The 17916-nt window shown below is 37.4% G+C and overlaps 1 protein-coding gene across 1 annotated transcript in view; it reads left to right on the plus strand.

The window, feature by feature from the left end:
* Nucleotides 1-17916, plus strand: part of DNAH7 (dynein axonemal heavy chain 7) — a gene marked incomplete at its 5' end in the record, with an annotated part of 109270 nt that overhangs the window by 24930 nt on the left and 66424 nt on the right. Inside the window, 9 exons of the mRNA XM_082763209.1 lie at nt 1028-1214; nt 9776-9969; nt 10189-10387; nt 11972-12112; nt 14108-14320; nt 15227-15336; nt 15849-16017; nt 17293-17395; nt 17497-17624. Of these exons, the coding sequence (XP_082619335.1) occupies nt 1028-1214; nt 9776-9969; nt 10189-10387; nt 11972-12112; nt 14108-14320; nt 15227-15336; nt 15849-16017; nt 17293-17395; nt 17497-17624 (1444 nt within the window). The remainder of the gene's footprint in view (nt 1-1027; nt 1215-9775; nt 9970-10188; nt 10388-11971; nt 12113-14107; nt 14321-15226; nt 15337-15848; nt 16018-17292; nt 17396-17496; nt 17625-17916) is intronic.

A 17916-nucleotide genomic window follows, 5' to 3' on the forward strand; every position in this document is an offset into this window, starting at 1 on the left:
CATTCTCATAGTTCTTTTATACACTATATATGTTAACAGTATTCACTTTTAATAATATTTCTATCTGCACTTTCGAGTGGAATGAGAGTTGCAAAATGATGCATAGTTTCTATACAGGAAGGAAAAATATACGTACCTGTTATAGGACAATGTATTTATTTACTTATTTATTTTCAAATTGATTGTGTATGTGAGTTAGGAATACCAGCGACATTAGGGAAATGATAACACATCTGTGATGCTGTTGAGATAGTGAAAGGATGGTGTTAATGATTTTTAATGATGAAGAACTCAGAAGAACTGAGGAGACTCAGAAAAATGATAGACTAAAGGACTGAAGATTGAATAGATACTCAAATTTTAATGTTGAGTATCTGATCTATCAACAGGTTTATTTAACATTCACATTTGGAAGTTGAAGTTAGAAATAAAATGTAATGGTTTAAGTGGCTCAAATTAACACTTGGACTATCTGTTACTTGAAATCTTTAATTAAAAACAAATGTCTTCTTAGGATAATATCTACTTATTTTTGATTTAATAGTTCACGTTACTTTCATGGCTTTCTTCTGCCATTTCAGCCCGTCTAACCTAGCAAACATTTAGACATAGTAATCTGGTGATTGGCATATGCCAACAACCAGATCGCATACTTAATGTCGATGAATTGAAGTAAATTTGTCCAGATATTACTACACACTGAAGCACGCACTATGTTTATTCACTGATACTGTTGGTCTTTTTTTTTTAGAATAACCTAGTTTGTGTAATCCTACAGTCAACCTTTAAAAAAGGTAGTTCAAACAAAAACAGGCGATCCAGTTCCAGTAATGAGTGTGGATGTTGTTATGCAGGAAATCTACGTAACAGGCTAGATGAATATGCAGTATTCCATTGAAATCTTAAAACTTTCTGCCTGTTACACTTGCTCCTGAATATACAACTTGCCAAAAAAGTCTTAGCAGTGTGAGAGAAATGTTACACTGGAAGCATCAATTCATGCATTTGAACTAATACTGTTTTACAGGGAATGGGAAGGAAAGCTGCTGTTGGTACAGGAGATCCTGGACGAATGGCTGAAGGTTCAAGCTACTTGGCTTTATTTGGAGCCAATTTTCAGTTCTCCAGACATCATGGCTCAGATGCCTGAGGAAAGTAGGCAATTCACTACTGTGTTTAAAACATGGAAAGACTTAATGAAATCAACTTTTCAGGTAAGTGCCATTGTCTTAAAGATACAGAGTGAATTAGTACTGTATACTAGAAAATTGCTTCTGATAGCACAATAATCTTTTCTGTTTTAGCCCCCTTTCTTAGATTCCTTTTAAAATTATTTTGTAGAACTGTTTCACACAGAATTATAGAAACATTAATTGGGAGAGACCACTGGAGTTCAGCTAGTCTAACTTTTTGTTTAAGGCAGAACTTTTGCTAACACTAGATCAGGTCAGCCACAGCTTTATTTAGCCAAGTTTTGAGAACCTCCAAGGACAGGGGTTCCTTGGAGGTTATCTCCAGAAATTTTAGCAATGTGCTACCTTCCTAGAAAATAATTTTTTCTCAATATGCAAGCTCAATGTCCCAAGGAAACATTTGTACTTGGTGTCTCTTGTTGCCTAACTGTCAGTGAAAAGAAATTGGATCTGTTCTTTATTTGTATATTTCATTTATTTATTTATTTATTTATTTTTGATTGTGGTTCAGGTAGTTGCTGGTTACAGTTAAATTCTACTTTAACTTCCTTTTAAGCAAGCTGAAGAATTTCATCTCTTCCAGCCTCATCTCTCAAGCCATGTTCCATACTAGGGACTAAAATTAAGCACATACAAAACACAGTAACATAGCAAAGGTGGTCGTGGCACTGTAGGTCAAGTGACATGATCTTCACTGATGAATCAATTAAATTTTACACTAGCTGTTCTTTTGAAACAATGTTGTTTGCATATAGAATGGTAGAGACATCTCTGTAACTTTAAACCAACAATGTTCAACTTCCTTCAAAAATGCTAGTATGATCTGTTAAGAATGAATACATAAGGCAGTTGTTGGACATAATCACTACACTTGTCTGCCAATTCAAAATATTCTGATCTTGCCAATCTGTGTGTTATTTGATCCTTTCTGGAAGTTATCATGTTTACTAGGATCAATTGAGATTGCATGAATGCTCTTTGTTAGAAACCTAGCCTAGGGCCAGGTTAGATTGGCTGCATTTGCCAGGCTAGCTGGATGAAGAATACTTGTATGATTTCTTCTGCTGACTTTGCTAAGAGGGCAATAGCATCTAGCAAAGAGGTGGTACTAGGAAGGAAAGAGGCAAGAACTGGAAGAGGCAGATCCTGCTTGACGAACCTGATCTCCTTCTATGACAAAGTGACGCGCAGGGTGGATGAGGGAAAGGCTGTGGATGTGGTCTACCTTGACTTCAGTAAGGCTTTTGACACCGTCTCCCACAGCATTCTCCTCAAGAAACTGGCTGCTCTTGGCTTGGACTGGCGCACGCTTCATTGGGTTAGAAACTGGCTGGATAGCCGGGCCCAAAGAGTCGTGGTGAATGGAGCCAAGTCCAGCTGGAGGCCGGTCACTAGTGGCGTTCCCCAGGGCTCGGTGCTGGGGCCGGTCCTCTTTAATATCTTCATCGATGATCTGGATGAGGGCATTGAGTGCACCCTCAGTAAGTTTGCAGATGACACCAAGTTAGGTGTGTGTGTCGATCTGCTTGAGGGTAGGAAAGCTCTGCAGGAGGATCTGGATAGGCTGCACCGATGGGCTGAGGCCAAGCGTATGAAGTTCAACAAGGCCAATTGCCGGGTCCTGCACCTGGGGCGCAATAACCCCAAGCAGAGCTACAGGCTGGGAGAGGAATGGTTGGAGAGCTGCCAGGCAGAGAAGGACCTGGGAGTGATGGTGGACAGTCGGCTGAATATGAGCCAGCAGTGTGCTCAGGTGGCCAAGAAGGCCAACGGCATCCTGGCTTGTATCAGGAACAGTGTGACCAGCAGGGCTAGGGAGGTGATCGTCCCCCTCTACTCAGCTCTGGTGAGGCCGCACCTCGAGTACTGTGTTCAGTTTTGGGCCCCTTGCTACAAGAAGGACATGGAGGTGCTTGAGCGGGTGCAGAGAAGGGCGACGAAGCTGGTGAGGGGCCTGGAGAACAAGTCCTACGAGGAGCAGCTGAGGGAGCTGGGCTTGTTCAGCCTGGAGAAGAGGAGGCTCAGGGGTGACCTTATCGCTCTTTTTAGGTACCTCAAGGGAGGCTGTAGCGAGGTGGGGGTTGGCCTGTTCTCCCACATGCCTGGTGACAGGACGAGGGGGAATGGGCTTAAGTTGAGCCAGGGGAGTTTTAGGTTAGATGTTAGGAAGAACTTCTTTACTGAAAGGGTTGTGAGGCACTGGAACAGGCTGCCCAGGGAAGTGGTGGAGTCACCATCTCTGGAAGTCTTCAAAAGACGTTTAGATGTAGAGCTTAGGGATATGGTTTAGTGGGGACTGCTAGCGTTAGGTCAGAGGTTGGACTCGATGATCTTGAGGTCTCTTCCAACCTAGAAATTCTGTGATTCTGTGATTCTACATACAATCTAAGCTCCTGAATATGGACATTTCTATTAGGATGGTGCATTTTTATTTTTAACTGGGCTTACTAAACAGTTCAACAAACTTGAAAAGATCTCTGAGTTCTGCTGGTTTGAGGCCCAGGGCAGGGCATAAGTTTATTGTTTGAAGGAAAAACTGAAAAATTACATTTTTAACTCTCACACTTTTGCAGAACCTTCAGAGATCCTTTATATTATTAGGAGAAATGCTGAAGCAGTCACTCAAAAAGATTTTGGTCTTAAGTGTTTTCAGATTGCAGATGTGTTTTTGGTGTAAGAATTCATAATGTAATATATAAAGGAACCATTTGTTTTATTTCCTGGCAATTCTCCTCTATCACTTAGTGTTATTTTTCAGTCTGTATGCCTTTTGTATCCTTCCTCCCTGCCTTTTTCTCTCTCTTCTCTCTGATCTTCTTCGTGTTCTCTCTCTCCCTGCCTGTCTTTCTCCCTTTTGCCCTTGCGTCTCTCTCCTCCACCCTCTTGTCTCTCTCTCTCTTTTCCCCTTCTCTGCCTTCCTCTCCCTCACCTTCTCTTCTGTTACTCACGTGCACTCTTTCTCTCCCCAACCCCATCCCTCATGGTCTTTCTCTCCTTTTCCCTCTTCTGATTTAGAAGAAAAATCAGAAATTTATTCCATCAAGCTATTGTGAAATCAGAAGTATTTGCTCTGGGTTAAGAACCAAGTAAAAATAAAAAAAGGGCAAGAATTTCAGAATTGTATTTATTATATTTCTAAACATTGTATCTGATGAATGATCTATCTTAAGAAAATCTTCTAATTTAGATATTCAGTTCTAATCAAATTTGAATTATTTTTTGAATGTGATGTATCATATCTGGCAGAAAACAGAATCAGCTTTTGCTTGTACAGGAAAGCGTAAATGCCAGAATAATAGTCTAACAATCTAAGTTTATTTGCACTAAGCAACTTGGCCTTATTTTCCAGAAGATGGCACTCTGTTTCCACAAATGCAATGTTTCCTTAGAGCTTAAAAGAAAACTCTTCTCCAGTCAATATGAATGGTCTTTCTTAAAGCATAATGGTAACTTGAGACTGTTCATGATTTTTTTACATTTATATGCCATTGTATTATAAAATTGCTGTGAAAGGAACGCTCCTTTTATTTGCTTAGCTTTTCATCACCAATTTGAATAATCATATATTATTCATTCATTTTAAATACCTAATTTAAGTAAAACATATTCATAAGGACTAAATTATTTAGTGACTTATTTTTCATTTGTCATAAAGTAAAATAAAACAAAAACATCAAACCTACCCTAGAATATGGAAGCATTTCTATTTTTTTGAGGAAGAAAGGAAAAAAAATTCCAAGAAAAAAATTTCAAGGCTGCAACCTGTGATATCTTAAAAATTATCTCCTGTTTAGAAACTGGAGATAGCGATGGTCTTTTAGGCTATCCAAACTGTTTTCATACACTTAATTTATACTGTTTTCCTCGTACAGGTTTTTCCTCAAATTCGTACAACAACTGATACTGATGAGATTGAATGAGAGTTACAACATTATTTTTTTTTCCCTCTGTGTCTTAGCAGAACCATAAACTGGAAATCTATGTTTTTATATATATATATATATTTTATTTTTATTTCCTCCCTACTTATCTTTTTCTCATAGGAAATGATAACCAAGCAGGAAGAATCCATTTATAACACTGGTAAAATGGCTTTGATTAGCTCAATCAGTTGTGCTTTTACGATTTGCTGATTATAAACATTCTAAGAAAGGGAACAAAACCTCTTTCTGTTGGCAACATATAGTTATGTGCTGCTTATGAATTACAAAGTATTTTATAAAACAAATGACTAATTGTATTTGTGTGCTGACAGCTTAATTATCTATGTATAGATGAAAAGAGTAAGTACTTATTTAGTTTGTTCTGGTTTAGTATGTTGCAAGAGGCAAGTAACAGAAGGTAAATGTATTTTATGTACAAAAGAACACTGATTGTGTTACAAAGGTACACCTCCATGAAGATTAATTAGATAAACATAAAATTATGTTTGTTTGTTTATTTACTAATTTAGAAGTATATGTGTATTATGAGCAAGGAGTTGAACCAAAGCTGAATGCAAATTGCAAATCATTTAAAAATGTTTTTGAACTGAAACCAAACTTGGAATTTATTTCTGAATTCTCCAAACTGAAGCTGAACAGCAGTCAGGTTACTAGGCCAAATCTGCATTGTCACCCTAAGAGGGATTTATTTGTCATGGATACCTTTTGAGCTTTGCACAACATTATAGCTTGTCTCTCCTCATCTGTCCGTTGCAACATGAGTCACCAAGTTTCTGCTCAGTGATACTGTGTTGTTCTGCAAACCCTATCAGGGACTTTTTTCAGTGAGGCATTCTGTATTTGTAATGGGCTCTGACAAAACTTCCTCGTGGAAATAGTCTTGCTACATCTTTGATTTTATGCATTGCTGCTGTGTTCTGTGTTGCTACTGTAGGAATTCTTACAAGTCCTCAAAAATAGATTAGTTTGAAATTGTCACTACTCATCTCTCTGGTGTTTCTCATTGTTTGGTTATGTATATATATATATAGCAGTGTTTTTGTTTTGTTTTTTTCTTAGCAGGGGATTGGGATTAATCACTCCTCTGTACTTCGTAGAACAACATGTATTGTACCATGAGCAAGTTAGAATCAATTCATAGTTAGCAAGTCAGTGAATCACAGAATTGTCTAGGTGATCTTGCAGGTCTCTTCCAACCTAGTCTGACCTCTGACCTTACACTAACCAGTCCTCCACTAAACTATATCCCTAAGCTCTACATCTAAACATCTGTTAAAGACCTCCAGGGATGGTGACTCCACCACTTCCCTGGGCAGCCCATCCCAATCCCTAACAACCTTCTCAGTAAAGAAGTTCTTTCTAATATCCAATCTAAAACTCCGCTGGTGCAACTTTAGCCCATTCCCTCTCATCCTGTCACTAGGCACGTGGGAGAACAGACCAACCCCCACCTCGCTACAGCCTCCTTTAAGGTATCTGTAGAGAGCAATAAGATTGCCCCTGAGCCTCCTCTTCTCCAGGCTGAACAAGCCCAGCTCCCTCAGCTGCTCCTCGTAAGCCTTGTTCTCCAGACCCCTCATCAGCTTCATTGCCCTTCTCTGGACTCTCTCGAGCACCTCCATCTCCTTCTTGTAGCGAGGGGCCTAAAACTGAACACAGTACTCGAGGTGCGGCCTCACCAGAGCCGAGTACAGAGGGACAATCACTTCCCTAGCCCTGCTGGCCACACTGTTTCTGATACAAGCCAGGATGCCGTTGGCCTTCTTGGCCACCTGAGCACACTGCTGGCTCATATTCAGCCGCCTATCAACCAATACTCCCAGGTCCTTCTCTGCCAGTCAGCTTTCCAACCACTTCTCTCCCAGCCTGTAGCTCTGCTTGGGGTTATTGCGCCCCAGGTGCAGGACCCGGCACTTGGCCTTGTTGAACTTCATGCAGCTGACCTCAGCCCATCGGTGCAGCCTATCCAGATCCTCCTGCAGAGCCTTCCTGCCCTCGAGCAGATCGACACACACACCTAACTTGGTGTCATCTGCAAACTTACTGAGGGTGCACTCGATTCCCTCATCGATGAAGATAGTAAAGAGGACTGGCCCCAGTACTGAACCCTGGGGAATGCCACTAGTGACCGGCCTCCAGCAGGATTTGACTCCATTCACCACAACTCTTTGGGCCCGGCTATCCAGCCAGTTTCTAACCCAACAAAGCATACGCCAGTCCAAGCCAAGAGCAGCCAGTTTCTTGAGGAGAATGCCGTGGGGAACGGTGTTAAAAGCCTTACTGAAGTCAAGGTAGACCACATCCACAGCCTTTCCCTCATCCACCCTGCGTGTCACTTTATCATAGAAGGAGATCAGGTTCGTCAAGCCTTTCATAAACCCATGCTGACTGGGCCTGATTGCGTGCTTGCCCTGCGAGTGCCACGTGATGACACTCAAGATAATCTGCTCCATGAGCTTCCCTGGCATTGAGGTCAAACTGACGGGCCTCTATTTCCCCAGGTCTACCCTCCGGCCCTTCTCGTAGGTGGCCATCACGTTTGCTAGCTGTCAGTCGACTGGGACCTCCCTTGATAGCCAGGAGCGCTGATAAATGATGGAAAGTGGCTTGGCCAGCTGTTCTGCCAGTTCTTTCAGTGTCCTTGGGTGGATCCTATCCGGCCATTGACTTGCGTACATCCAAGTGCTGTAGCAGGTCGCCAGCCATTTCCTTGTGGATAGTGAGGGCCACATTCTACTCCCCATCCCCTTCCCGTCACCAGCTCAGGGTACTAGGTATCCAGAGTACCAGCTCAGGGTACTAGGTATCCAGAGAACAACTGCTCTTGCCGCTAAAGACTGAGGCTCATCTCTTGTAACTAAGTTTCCCCCTGCATCCAGTAAGGGATGGAGATTCTCCTTAGTCCTCCATTTTGTGTTGATGTATTTATAAAAACATTTTTTATTATCTTTAATGGCAGTAGCCAGTTTGAGCTCCAGATGAGTTTTGGCCTTTCTAATTTTGTCCCTGTACAGGCTTGCAACATCCTTATAATCCTTCTGAGTGGCCTGCCCTCTTTTCCAAAGGTTATAAATCCCCTTTTTTTTCCTAAGCTCAAGCCACAACTCTCTGTTGAGCCAGGCCAGTCTTCTTTTTCCATTTTCCCCATAGAGATAGGTGGGACCTGTCTGCAGCCATCAGAGCGGGTGCCAAGTAAAGCGCCCCATGGTCAAAAAAAACAAAATTTCTGTGTTGGCACCAGCCTCTGAGTCACGTGTTTATCAGGTGGGCTTTCCGTGTCCTCTCTGTACCTCTCCCTGCCACTGTAGGGATGGACGAAAACACCATCTGTACTCCCACTCCATCCACTAACCGCCCCAGTCCCCTAAAGTCCGGTTTGATAGCCTTCAGGCTTCTCTCTTCAATATTATCACTGCCAGCCTGGACTATCAAAAGAGGATAATAATCAGACGGGCAAACCAGGTTGGGAAGCTTTCTGGCAAAGTCCCTGACCCTATCTATCTTGGTGGAGGCAGTCTTGAGGCGTGGAGTCGACTTCATCGCCCTAGGCATCCTCCTGGGTACACTTTGTACCTCAACCTCACCCACGGGTCTCTCAAGCTCCAGGGCCTCAAATCTGTTATGTAAGGGCACCTGGGAAGGTGGGGCCGGTGGGGGGGGGCATTGCTTGCAAGGTCGAGCAGGGACCCGTCTCCATTCCTCCTCAACTCCCAGGTCCCCTCCCTCTGCTTGACTGCAACAGGGCAGGGAGTCCACCCCCATTTGGGGTGTCTCACCCTGGTAGCTCTCCTTCAGGCCTTAAATATGATGCTATATTATAATATAATCATAGTATTATTAATTATATAATAATATATATATTATACTATACTGATATACCAGTATGGGCCTGAACTAGAACCAAACTAGAATAAATTCAGTCATACATGAACCCAAGCCCACACTAGAACTAAGTATAAGCATTTTCTTGGTTAGACTTCCCTGGTCATAAATTTGCATAATTTTCTACTTTGCAATGTCTCTCTCATTTTGCTACCAAAATCCCATACTTGGTAAGAAAGATTAAAAAATATACTGCTGATTAGGCTATAAATCGGTCATAAAGTGTATTATCTACTAGAACTTGATGTTCAGACAAGTGCATGTCTTTCAGGCTTCTTAGCCTGGCAATCTTTACATCTTTTGAAAAAAAAACAAAAACAAAAACAAACCTCTTTTTGCTTTTGTATTAATTTAGATAACTTTCAACTCAATCAGTAGCTTTTCTAAGCATTTACGATCTTTTCAATTGAGAGGTTAATTTGAAAAGCACTAGCAAAGATCTGTATTTTGTCATCTTCATGTGTATAAATACATGAAACTCAGTGTTTATCCAGTGGTATATCTTTGTGTTATTCAGGTGCTATAGTAAAAAAAAAAAAAAAAAAAAAAGTTAAAGTATAATTTGTTACACTTAACGTAACTACTTTCCCAGTCAAGCCAGACAGTGAAGGTTAGTAAATTGTGACCCTGTCAATAGTTTGAGTAAAGCAGAGTTTAAAATAAAAAATATTTCTGCTCAAGATGTTTCCTGAAGTGCTGTGTGGTGAATTACTTGACAAGGCATTAACATTTTATCTGGAATAATTTCTTTTCCAGGACAAACATGTGCTGACAGTAGTAACAATAGACAACATGTTGGGAAAACTGAGAAAGTGCAATGAACTTCTGGAAGTCATTCTCAAGGGACTTAATGAATACCTAGAGAAGAAACGGTTGTTTTTTCCCAGATTCTTTTTCTTATCCAATGATGAACTCCTTGAGATTCTTTCAGAGACCAAAGATCCTACCCGGTACTGTAATATTCAACAGATGCATTTGTGACTCATGATGTGTGTATACAGAGGCTTATATTCATTTTTTAATTTTTTTTTCCTGACAGCCATGGTATTAAGCTTGTACTTGGTTAGATGTTATGATAGACTTTTTTTTTTAAGTTATATCTTATTTCGTAAGATTGGCAAGGAAAAAAATGTCAGAAGCTGTCTAATACTACTCCTTTTGTTTTCTAGAGTACAACCTCACCTGAAAAAGTGTTTTGAAGGAATTGCAAGAGTAGAGTTTACTGATGTACTAGATATTACACACATTAAAAGTAGTGAAGGAGAGACTGTGGAACTCACGCAGACAATCTCAACATCTGAAGCCAGAGGTCAAGTTGAAAAATGGCTGGTTGAACTGGAGGCAACTATGCTGAATTCTATCCACAAGGTAAGAAGTCCTAACTTTATTTTTGTTCTCCAAAGCATAGCAAAAGCAGTCAGATGATTGGAGTGTAGCTGGCTGAAGACAGAAAGACACAAGGAAATGTTCTGAAATTGTGCCAGGGGAGGTTTAGATTGGATATCAAAAAGAATTTCTTCATGTAAAGGGTGGTTAGGCATTGGAATGGGCTACCCAGGGCAGTGGAGGAGTTGCCATCCCTAGGGGTATTTAAGAAACATGTGGCTGTAGCACTTAAAGGCATGGTTTAGAGGTAGACTTGGCAGTTAGAGGGAGGGTTGAACTTGATGATCTTAAGGGTCTTTTCCAACCTATATGATTCTATGATATTTTTTCATTGTGACAGGAGAATGAGTGGTAAACTCTGTGGAAACACATGCTTGAAGTTAAGCAAATAAGTCTGTTGAATTTAAGCGTAGTATTTTCTGAGCGTAGAAAATCACCATGATTACATATCAACTATTACTCAACTACGTTGAGTTTGTATTGTTCTAGTCCTCATGGTGTCTCATCATCATATCATATATTTAGCTCTGTCATTTTTTGCAGTCTTTTTCAATGTCAGGAGAGGTAATTAAACGCATGCACTTTCCCTAACACCGTTTTACAGTACAACAGATTAATTATAGCAATGACATATCAGTACATATTTGATGCATATCAGACATGGGCAAACTGAGCTATAGAAATTAGAAATGGTTAAGCACCATGTATCTGTATTCACCCTTGACTACAGAACTTTAATAATAATCTGAAACATATAACATTTACTTAGTTTTAGTGTCAATACAGATACATTTTTCTCTCATGTGTTATTCATCCTATTACGTGTATAGATTGTTAAAAGAAAAAAGGCTTGGAAGACCAAGACAAATGACAGATTTTCATCAAGGTAGTTTTACACTGACTCTCTGAGGAGACGTGTAAATTTATTGATGCTATTGCTGATAATAAAACTTTATTCTTACTGGGGTTTTGTTAATGGCAGGAAAGAAACCACACACACACACACACACACAAACAAAACAAAACAAAAAAAAACCCACATTTTTCAAATTTTGGTTTCATTGGGATTATTCCTGAGCAGCTCTAGAATGAGATTCATCATTCTGTTATCAGAAAATATACTTGAAGTTAGATATAAAATTAAATAATATGAACTGTAAAGTTAAAAGCTTTGAGTTTTTGGTAGATTTAATAGATTTAAAAAAAAAAAAAAACAAACTTTCTGTTTGGTGTTAGTTCTAATTAAATTGTATTAGTACTTGTTTTCTAGTTTCATTGTAGATGGAGCTAGAAAATTTTAAGTTGCCAATGGCATAATTCATATTAGAATATGTTGTGAAATTAGTTCTCAGAAACTTTGTGTGATCATTTAATTCATATTATGACATTTTGTTGTTTTTTTTTTAAGCTTTGTTAAGAGATTTGCTTGCAGGATTTCAGTTTTACAGAGTCAAATTTGAGGCTGATTTATTTGACTTTCAGTACTGCAACCTAACCTAAATTAGTTCTAAAGCTGAACATTACCTGTTTTTATATGTGGTTATAGTGTGCTTTTTTCCTATGTAGGTCATCGGGGATGCAGTTGAAGCTTATCCAAAAACTTCACGTATTCATTGGGTACGAGAGTGGCCTGGACAAACAGTTCTTTGTGTATCCCAAACTTTCTGGACAATGCAGGTAGAGATGTCTATTAGAAATGGCCAAAAGGTAAGAATGTTTTAAATTTAAATTTTGTCAAATTAATATAATAAATTAGACCTTTAGTCATAACCTCTTTGGATGAAGAGGTTAATCTTTTGAATGGCTACTTTAAAGATATGCCCAAACAGTGATTCTTGAAGCTTTTGAAATTAATATTTCCTTTTGGATGTAGCCGTTCTGAGACATGAGATGTTCTATCCTTGAGCTGTCATTCTGAGTCTAGACAAAGCCTCATGTGCTGTCTGTATTAAGCTTTTTCTGTACCAGGACATTCAGGGAAACTTGTCATATCTATAGCTTTTACTCAAATCCTGAGACAGCGAGAATTCTACTGCTCTGACTCCAGCCCCAAAATCTTTTTTTCTGCAAGGTAAAAGGGCGTGTCTTTAGTGAAGGAGTGGAAAGGTATTTGCATCTCCTGACAATATGTCAGAAATCTATGACAGGGAGCACTCTGTCTTACAACCTTCAATTCTTTCTCTTTATCATTCCTCTATTTTATACTAAAGCATAAGAAATGTGACAGACAATCAGTGACCATGTGAGAGGACAGAAATACTGCACTCTGCATGAATCTGCAGCTTTATCCTGGGTAAAAAAAATAAAATTAAAAAAAAATAGCATCCTACCTCATTCTTGTTAACATCAAAGGTAATATACTCTGTGCACACGGCAACAAACATCTTTTTTTCTAGCAGAAGTTCTTCAGTGTTTTCTGGGACAAGATGCCAATATCATTTAAAGTCACTCATTAAGATTAAATATTTATTCACATATCTATGCACATGCATGCTCCTTTCAAACTTTTTTTAGTTAAATGTTTTGAACGGATAACTGCTGCAGATACATCAAAGACTCAAGTTTCTTATTAAAACAAATAGAGTACTAAGATGGATAAAAACAGTAGTGTTTAGTAAATGCTGAGAGCATCTCAAACTCCATTTCCACATAGTCTAAGCTTCTGCCTCCTTAAAGATCACTGAGTGTTAGTTATCTGGATTAAAGTATATGTAGACAGTTTCTTACAGATAATACTCCCTTCTATTATTCCTGCTGCTCTTGTAGTGGAGTAGCTAGATTCCTCTGGCATGCGTTTTCATAAAGGCATTGTGTGACCTGTCCTATCTCACCACAGCATTTAATTTTTGGCTCCTGCAGAAGAGCAGTAACAAAATAGTGTTGGGACCTTTTCTGTAAAAATTTAGAACATTCAAGCTCACTGTGGACCTCCAGTGGATACAGGAGTCTGCCCTTTAGTGCATAAGACATATGGATTTCTAACTGTCAAACTCCAGTGTGTTTTTCAATGTCTTTTTATGAGTTCAGTAAGGCACTTCACAGCTTCTAAGTACTATCTTGGTACAAATGATATCCTTAATTGGGCCTTTCCTGTTTAATAAATTATCTTGTTAACTTGTTTGAATTATAGATAGGTTATTTTTTTCTGACTGTTGTAGAACATAGAGGTGGGTTTTTTCTTCATTTTCTTAATATGAAATTTGTTTTTATATTAAAAAAAACATACATATACAAAACGTATAAAATTTTATAATTTATATAATTTATATAATTTTATAATTTATAAACATATTATATAAATATAATTTATAAATATTTTAAATATAAATTTATAGAATTTATTTAAAACTATAATTTTAAATGATTTTTTTAATATATTTTTTTCAGTTTCATTTTCTTAATGTGAAATTTATAAAAAGCAAAGGACTTATTCGTGTGTTCCAGGAAGAAAAAAATGTATATTGTTGTGTTTTCAAATATGTATCGTTGATGTATTACATATGGTACTGTAAAAGTAGGAAACAAAGCCAAAAAAACCAGTTCAACTATACTAGTGAATGAAAGGCATTGTACTATTATAATAGCATGAAGGAACATTTTAATATGGAGAAATAAGAGTAATATAAGAAAAAATAGTTGTGCTTCAGATTAGACATGCAATCTCTTAACTTTAATTTATGTTTTTTTTTTTTTTTTTCCCAGGCACTAGAGGATTTTCTGGAACAGAATAATAGACAGATTGAGGACATTGTCACCTTGGTGCGAGGAAAGCTGTCTAAGCAGAATCGAGTGACATTAGAAGCACTTGTTGTGCTTGATGTTCATGCTAGGGATGTTCTTGCATCTCTAGTAAGCAAGAAAGTCAAAGATGAGAGTGACTTTGAATGGTTAAGTCAGCTTAGATACTACTGGGAGGTAAGTGATACCTCTCAATCCTATTAGAAGGTAATTTCTGTTCACAGCTTTTCAATTTCTGCTTGCATGCTGACACAGAGAATAGTTACACTAATATGAGAATTTCTGCTGATGAGAGAGTACCTCTAACTGATAATTCTATGGATTGCTAACTAAAATGGCCAATAGCCAAACACAAACAGTTTTTAATTAAAATTAGTTTTTCATCACTGCTGGGTCTCAGTGCATTTGCTGAGTTTGCAGGGGAGATCACAGGCAAAAGTTGTTCACTCAAAGACCGTATTTTTTTTTTTTTTTGATTCTGCAGAATAAAAAATGTTATATAGATGACAGTTAAACATTTAATCTGACTTATTGTCAATATTATTATATTTGTGTGTTACCCTTCTTGGAAAAATAATGATGTTTATACTGGATACTGATAGGATACAATATATTTGTATTCATCAGGACAAGATTTTCCATAATACAGAAGATAGTGCACATGACATTAAAATACATGTATATGTATTGCCATATCTGAGTCATCAGATTGAACATTACTACAGCTATTGGCCGTGATTGCTTCTGTTCACTTTTTAGAAAGCTGATTATCTTTCTAAGTAGCTAAACAAGACAGTTTTACTCTGCAATATGGTTGGTACGATACTTTTTTAAGATAAAAATTGGAAAAAATGGTCTCTTTCATGTTGATACTTTAGTATCTATTAAAAGGTAATATTTTTGTTTAATTGGGTCACACTGAAGTTGTCTCAAAGCAATGAGTAGTCGGCCAGTTGTTTTTTTTAATAACACTGTACCTATGCATGAGCTTGAGGAATAATGTTGAATTGTCATGTTTTATTTAATTTTAGTTTATTTTGTAATTGTTTATTTCACCTCTATAATCAATGTCTTGTTTCATAGGAAGGACATCTACAAACAAGGATGATCAATGCTGGACTGAGGTATGGATATGAGTATCTAGGCAATACACCTAGGCTGGTTATTACTCCACTTACAGACAGATGCTACAGGTAAAACTACATGTTATTAAATGTTCTCTATTAGTAAGAATATATTTAGTTGATCTATTTTAATTAATCCTAGAATAGATAGAACTAGAATAGAACTCCAGGATTATGTTTTTGATATTCTAATAGGCATAAATAGAATAGTATATGTTTCTTTTCGTTGATTAGAATTGGTCCTGTATGAATATTTTAATTTAAATTTGTGATAAAATAAATCTTTTGTAATACTATAACTGGTGATAAATTACAAGAGGATCAAATTTAGTAAGTGAAAGATTTAGTAAATTTAGTAAGGTTCTACTTAGTAAGTTTAGTAAGTCCTATTTTGAACTTCAAGTAAACTTGGTATGTTATTATATATTTGTAGAATACAGCTGCCAAGAGCAGGCAAATTGTACCATCGGAGGAAAATGCAGACATGAAACTAATTTTTAAGAGTTTCTGGTAAAATTTGGAGCAGCTAGAAAAATAGCATAAAAATTGGTACATTTTTTTTTCTATTATTTTATTTTCAGAACGTTATTTGGTGCACTACACCTGCATCTTGGAGGTGCCCCTGAAGGTCCTGCTGGAACTGGAAAAACAGAAACTACGAAAGATTTAGCAAAGGCTGTTGCTAAGCAGTGTGTGGTTTTCAATTGTTCTGATGGACTGGATTACCTTGCATTAGGAAAATTTTTTAAGGTTTGGATAAGTTTTGAGGGTTGTATGCTCAGTTATATTAAATCCCTTTGTTTGCTTTGGCACTTGAAGTGCTCTTAAGACCTAAATGTATTTTTTTCCAACTTCCAGGCCCCCGTTTAATGTTAGCATTGTGCAGATAGCTCTTACTTTACATAAGAATACACCTGAAGTGATTTCCTTTAATATAGGCAACATAGATGCCATTTAAATGAATATTTTTTTAGTAAATGATTGCAAATTTAGGGGACCTGGGATTCAATTTAATCTTTAAACTGGTGAGAGCCATTATATTATATAAAGCATATATTATATAAAGCATATCCATTTTGATATCTTGAATGACCATCTGTGCCATTCTAAACTATCCTATTTTAGACTGGAATGATGCAAAAACAGAGAAAATATGCTTTCCTAACTGTCATTCTTCTCTTCTCTGTCAGAGGTGGCACTGGAGCCATATAATGAGGCTTCAAAATTCAACATGACAGCAAATCACCCAAATAAGTGAAATTAAAAGTTTTTATTTAAAATGATGAAAGCAAAATTCTTCATCTTAAATGGGAATTTTAGAATAACCATTAACAAATTACAAGATGCCGTCTGTCTAAAGACTATCTGTGCTATAGAAACAGTATATTTGGGAGCATATTTCAAAAAAGATGTATAAAAAAAAAAAGATGTTTAACTTAAGCAGAGCTGTAGGAAAAGAGAATTGCTCTTTAGTTACACTTTAAAACATGTCGTGCTGTAATGTGTTGTAAAAGAATTGTCATTTTTGTTTGTACTGTAAATTAAATGGTTGGTTTTAGCCCTGCAGAATTCCTTATGTTGCCTGTTGTCACTTTAAACACTGTCAAGCATAGACAGAAAAGAACAGAAAAAGACAGAAAGAGTAGTTTTTGTAGTCTTGTTTAGAGGTGAAGTCTTCCCCCTTGTTCAGCTGCAAAATATTGACTCTAGAGGTATAATGTGGCAATTGTATGTATTTGACAGGCACTTTGAACTAGTGCCTAGAATTAGCATTTTGGTTTTACTTTATACAAGACTTTTTTTTTTTTTTTTTTTTGGGGGGGGGGGAGGGAGGGAGAGCAAACTAACTTTTTAAATATCATTCTTTTTGGAGCAATTGCTATTGGGAGTGAGTCTGAGAACTTAATGTATATGAGTTCTTTCTTTGCAAGTTAAAACTGCTCATTACAGAATCACTTTGATCAGTGTTTGTATGCCCAAAATAGGCGGTCACCAATAAATTAATCTTATGTCTGTCTGTTCTAGGGCTTGTTGTCTTGTGGAGCATGGGCTTGTTTTGATGAATTCAACAGGATTGATTTGGAAGTACTCTCAGTTGTTGCTCAGCAGATTTTTACTATCCAAAGAGGTAAACTGTTATGATAACCATAACTTTACTTTACATATAAAAAGGAATAAAGGTGCAACAAAAAGTTTCCAACAATTCCATTATTTTTTATTTCTCCATAGGCATTAATTCAGGAACTGATTTATTAGTATTTGAAGGAACAGAATTGAAACTGAACCCTACATGTGCTGTCTTCATTACCATGAATCCTGGCTATGCTGGGCGTTCAGAGCTTCCTGACAATCTTAAGGTACTTCTAGCACTTTTCATTCCATTACTTTTAATAGTTAATACAGAAAGTGAAATTCTTTTTTTTTGTTAAATACAGAAATTATAAAGAATTTTTAAAATCAGTTACCTTCAGTTCATCTAAGAAGTTTTTTACTATACTAAAGTAAAAAATCATATTCTCTCAGAAGAAGAAATTATAAAGAAAAAATAAACTGAAAAATAGAAATACAATGAATTTAAAAATGTCAGGAAAGGGTCGGATTATTCTACATCTGTCAGTCTGTCAGGATAAAATAAATAAATAAAGCCTT

Source organism: Aythya marila (assembly GCF_965140915.1).
Source record: "Aythya marila genome assembly, chromosome: 6".
Lineage (NCBI taxonomy): Eukaryota > Metazoa > Chordata > Aves > Anseriformes > Anatidae > Aythya > Aythya marila.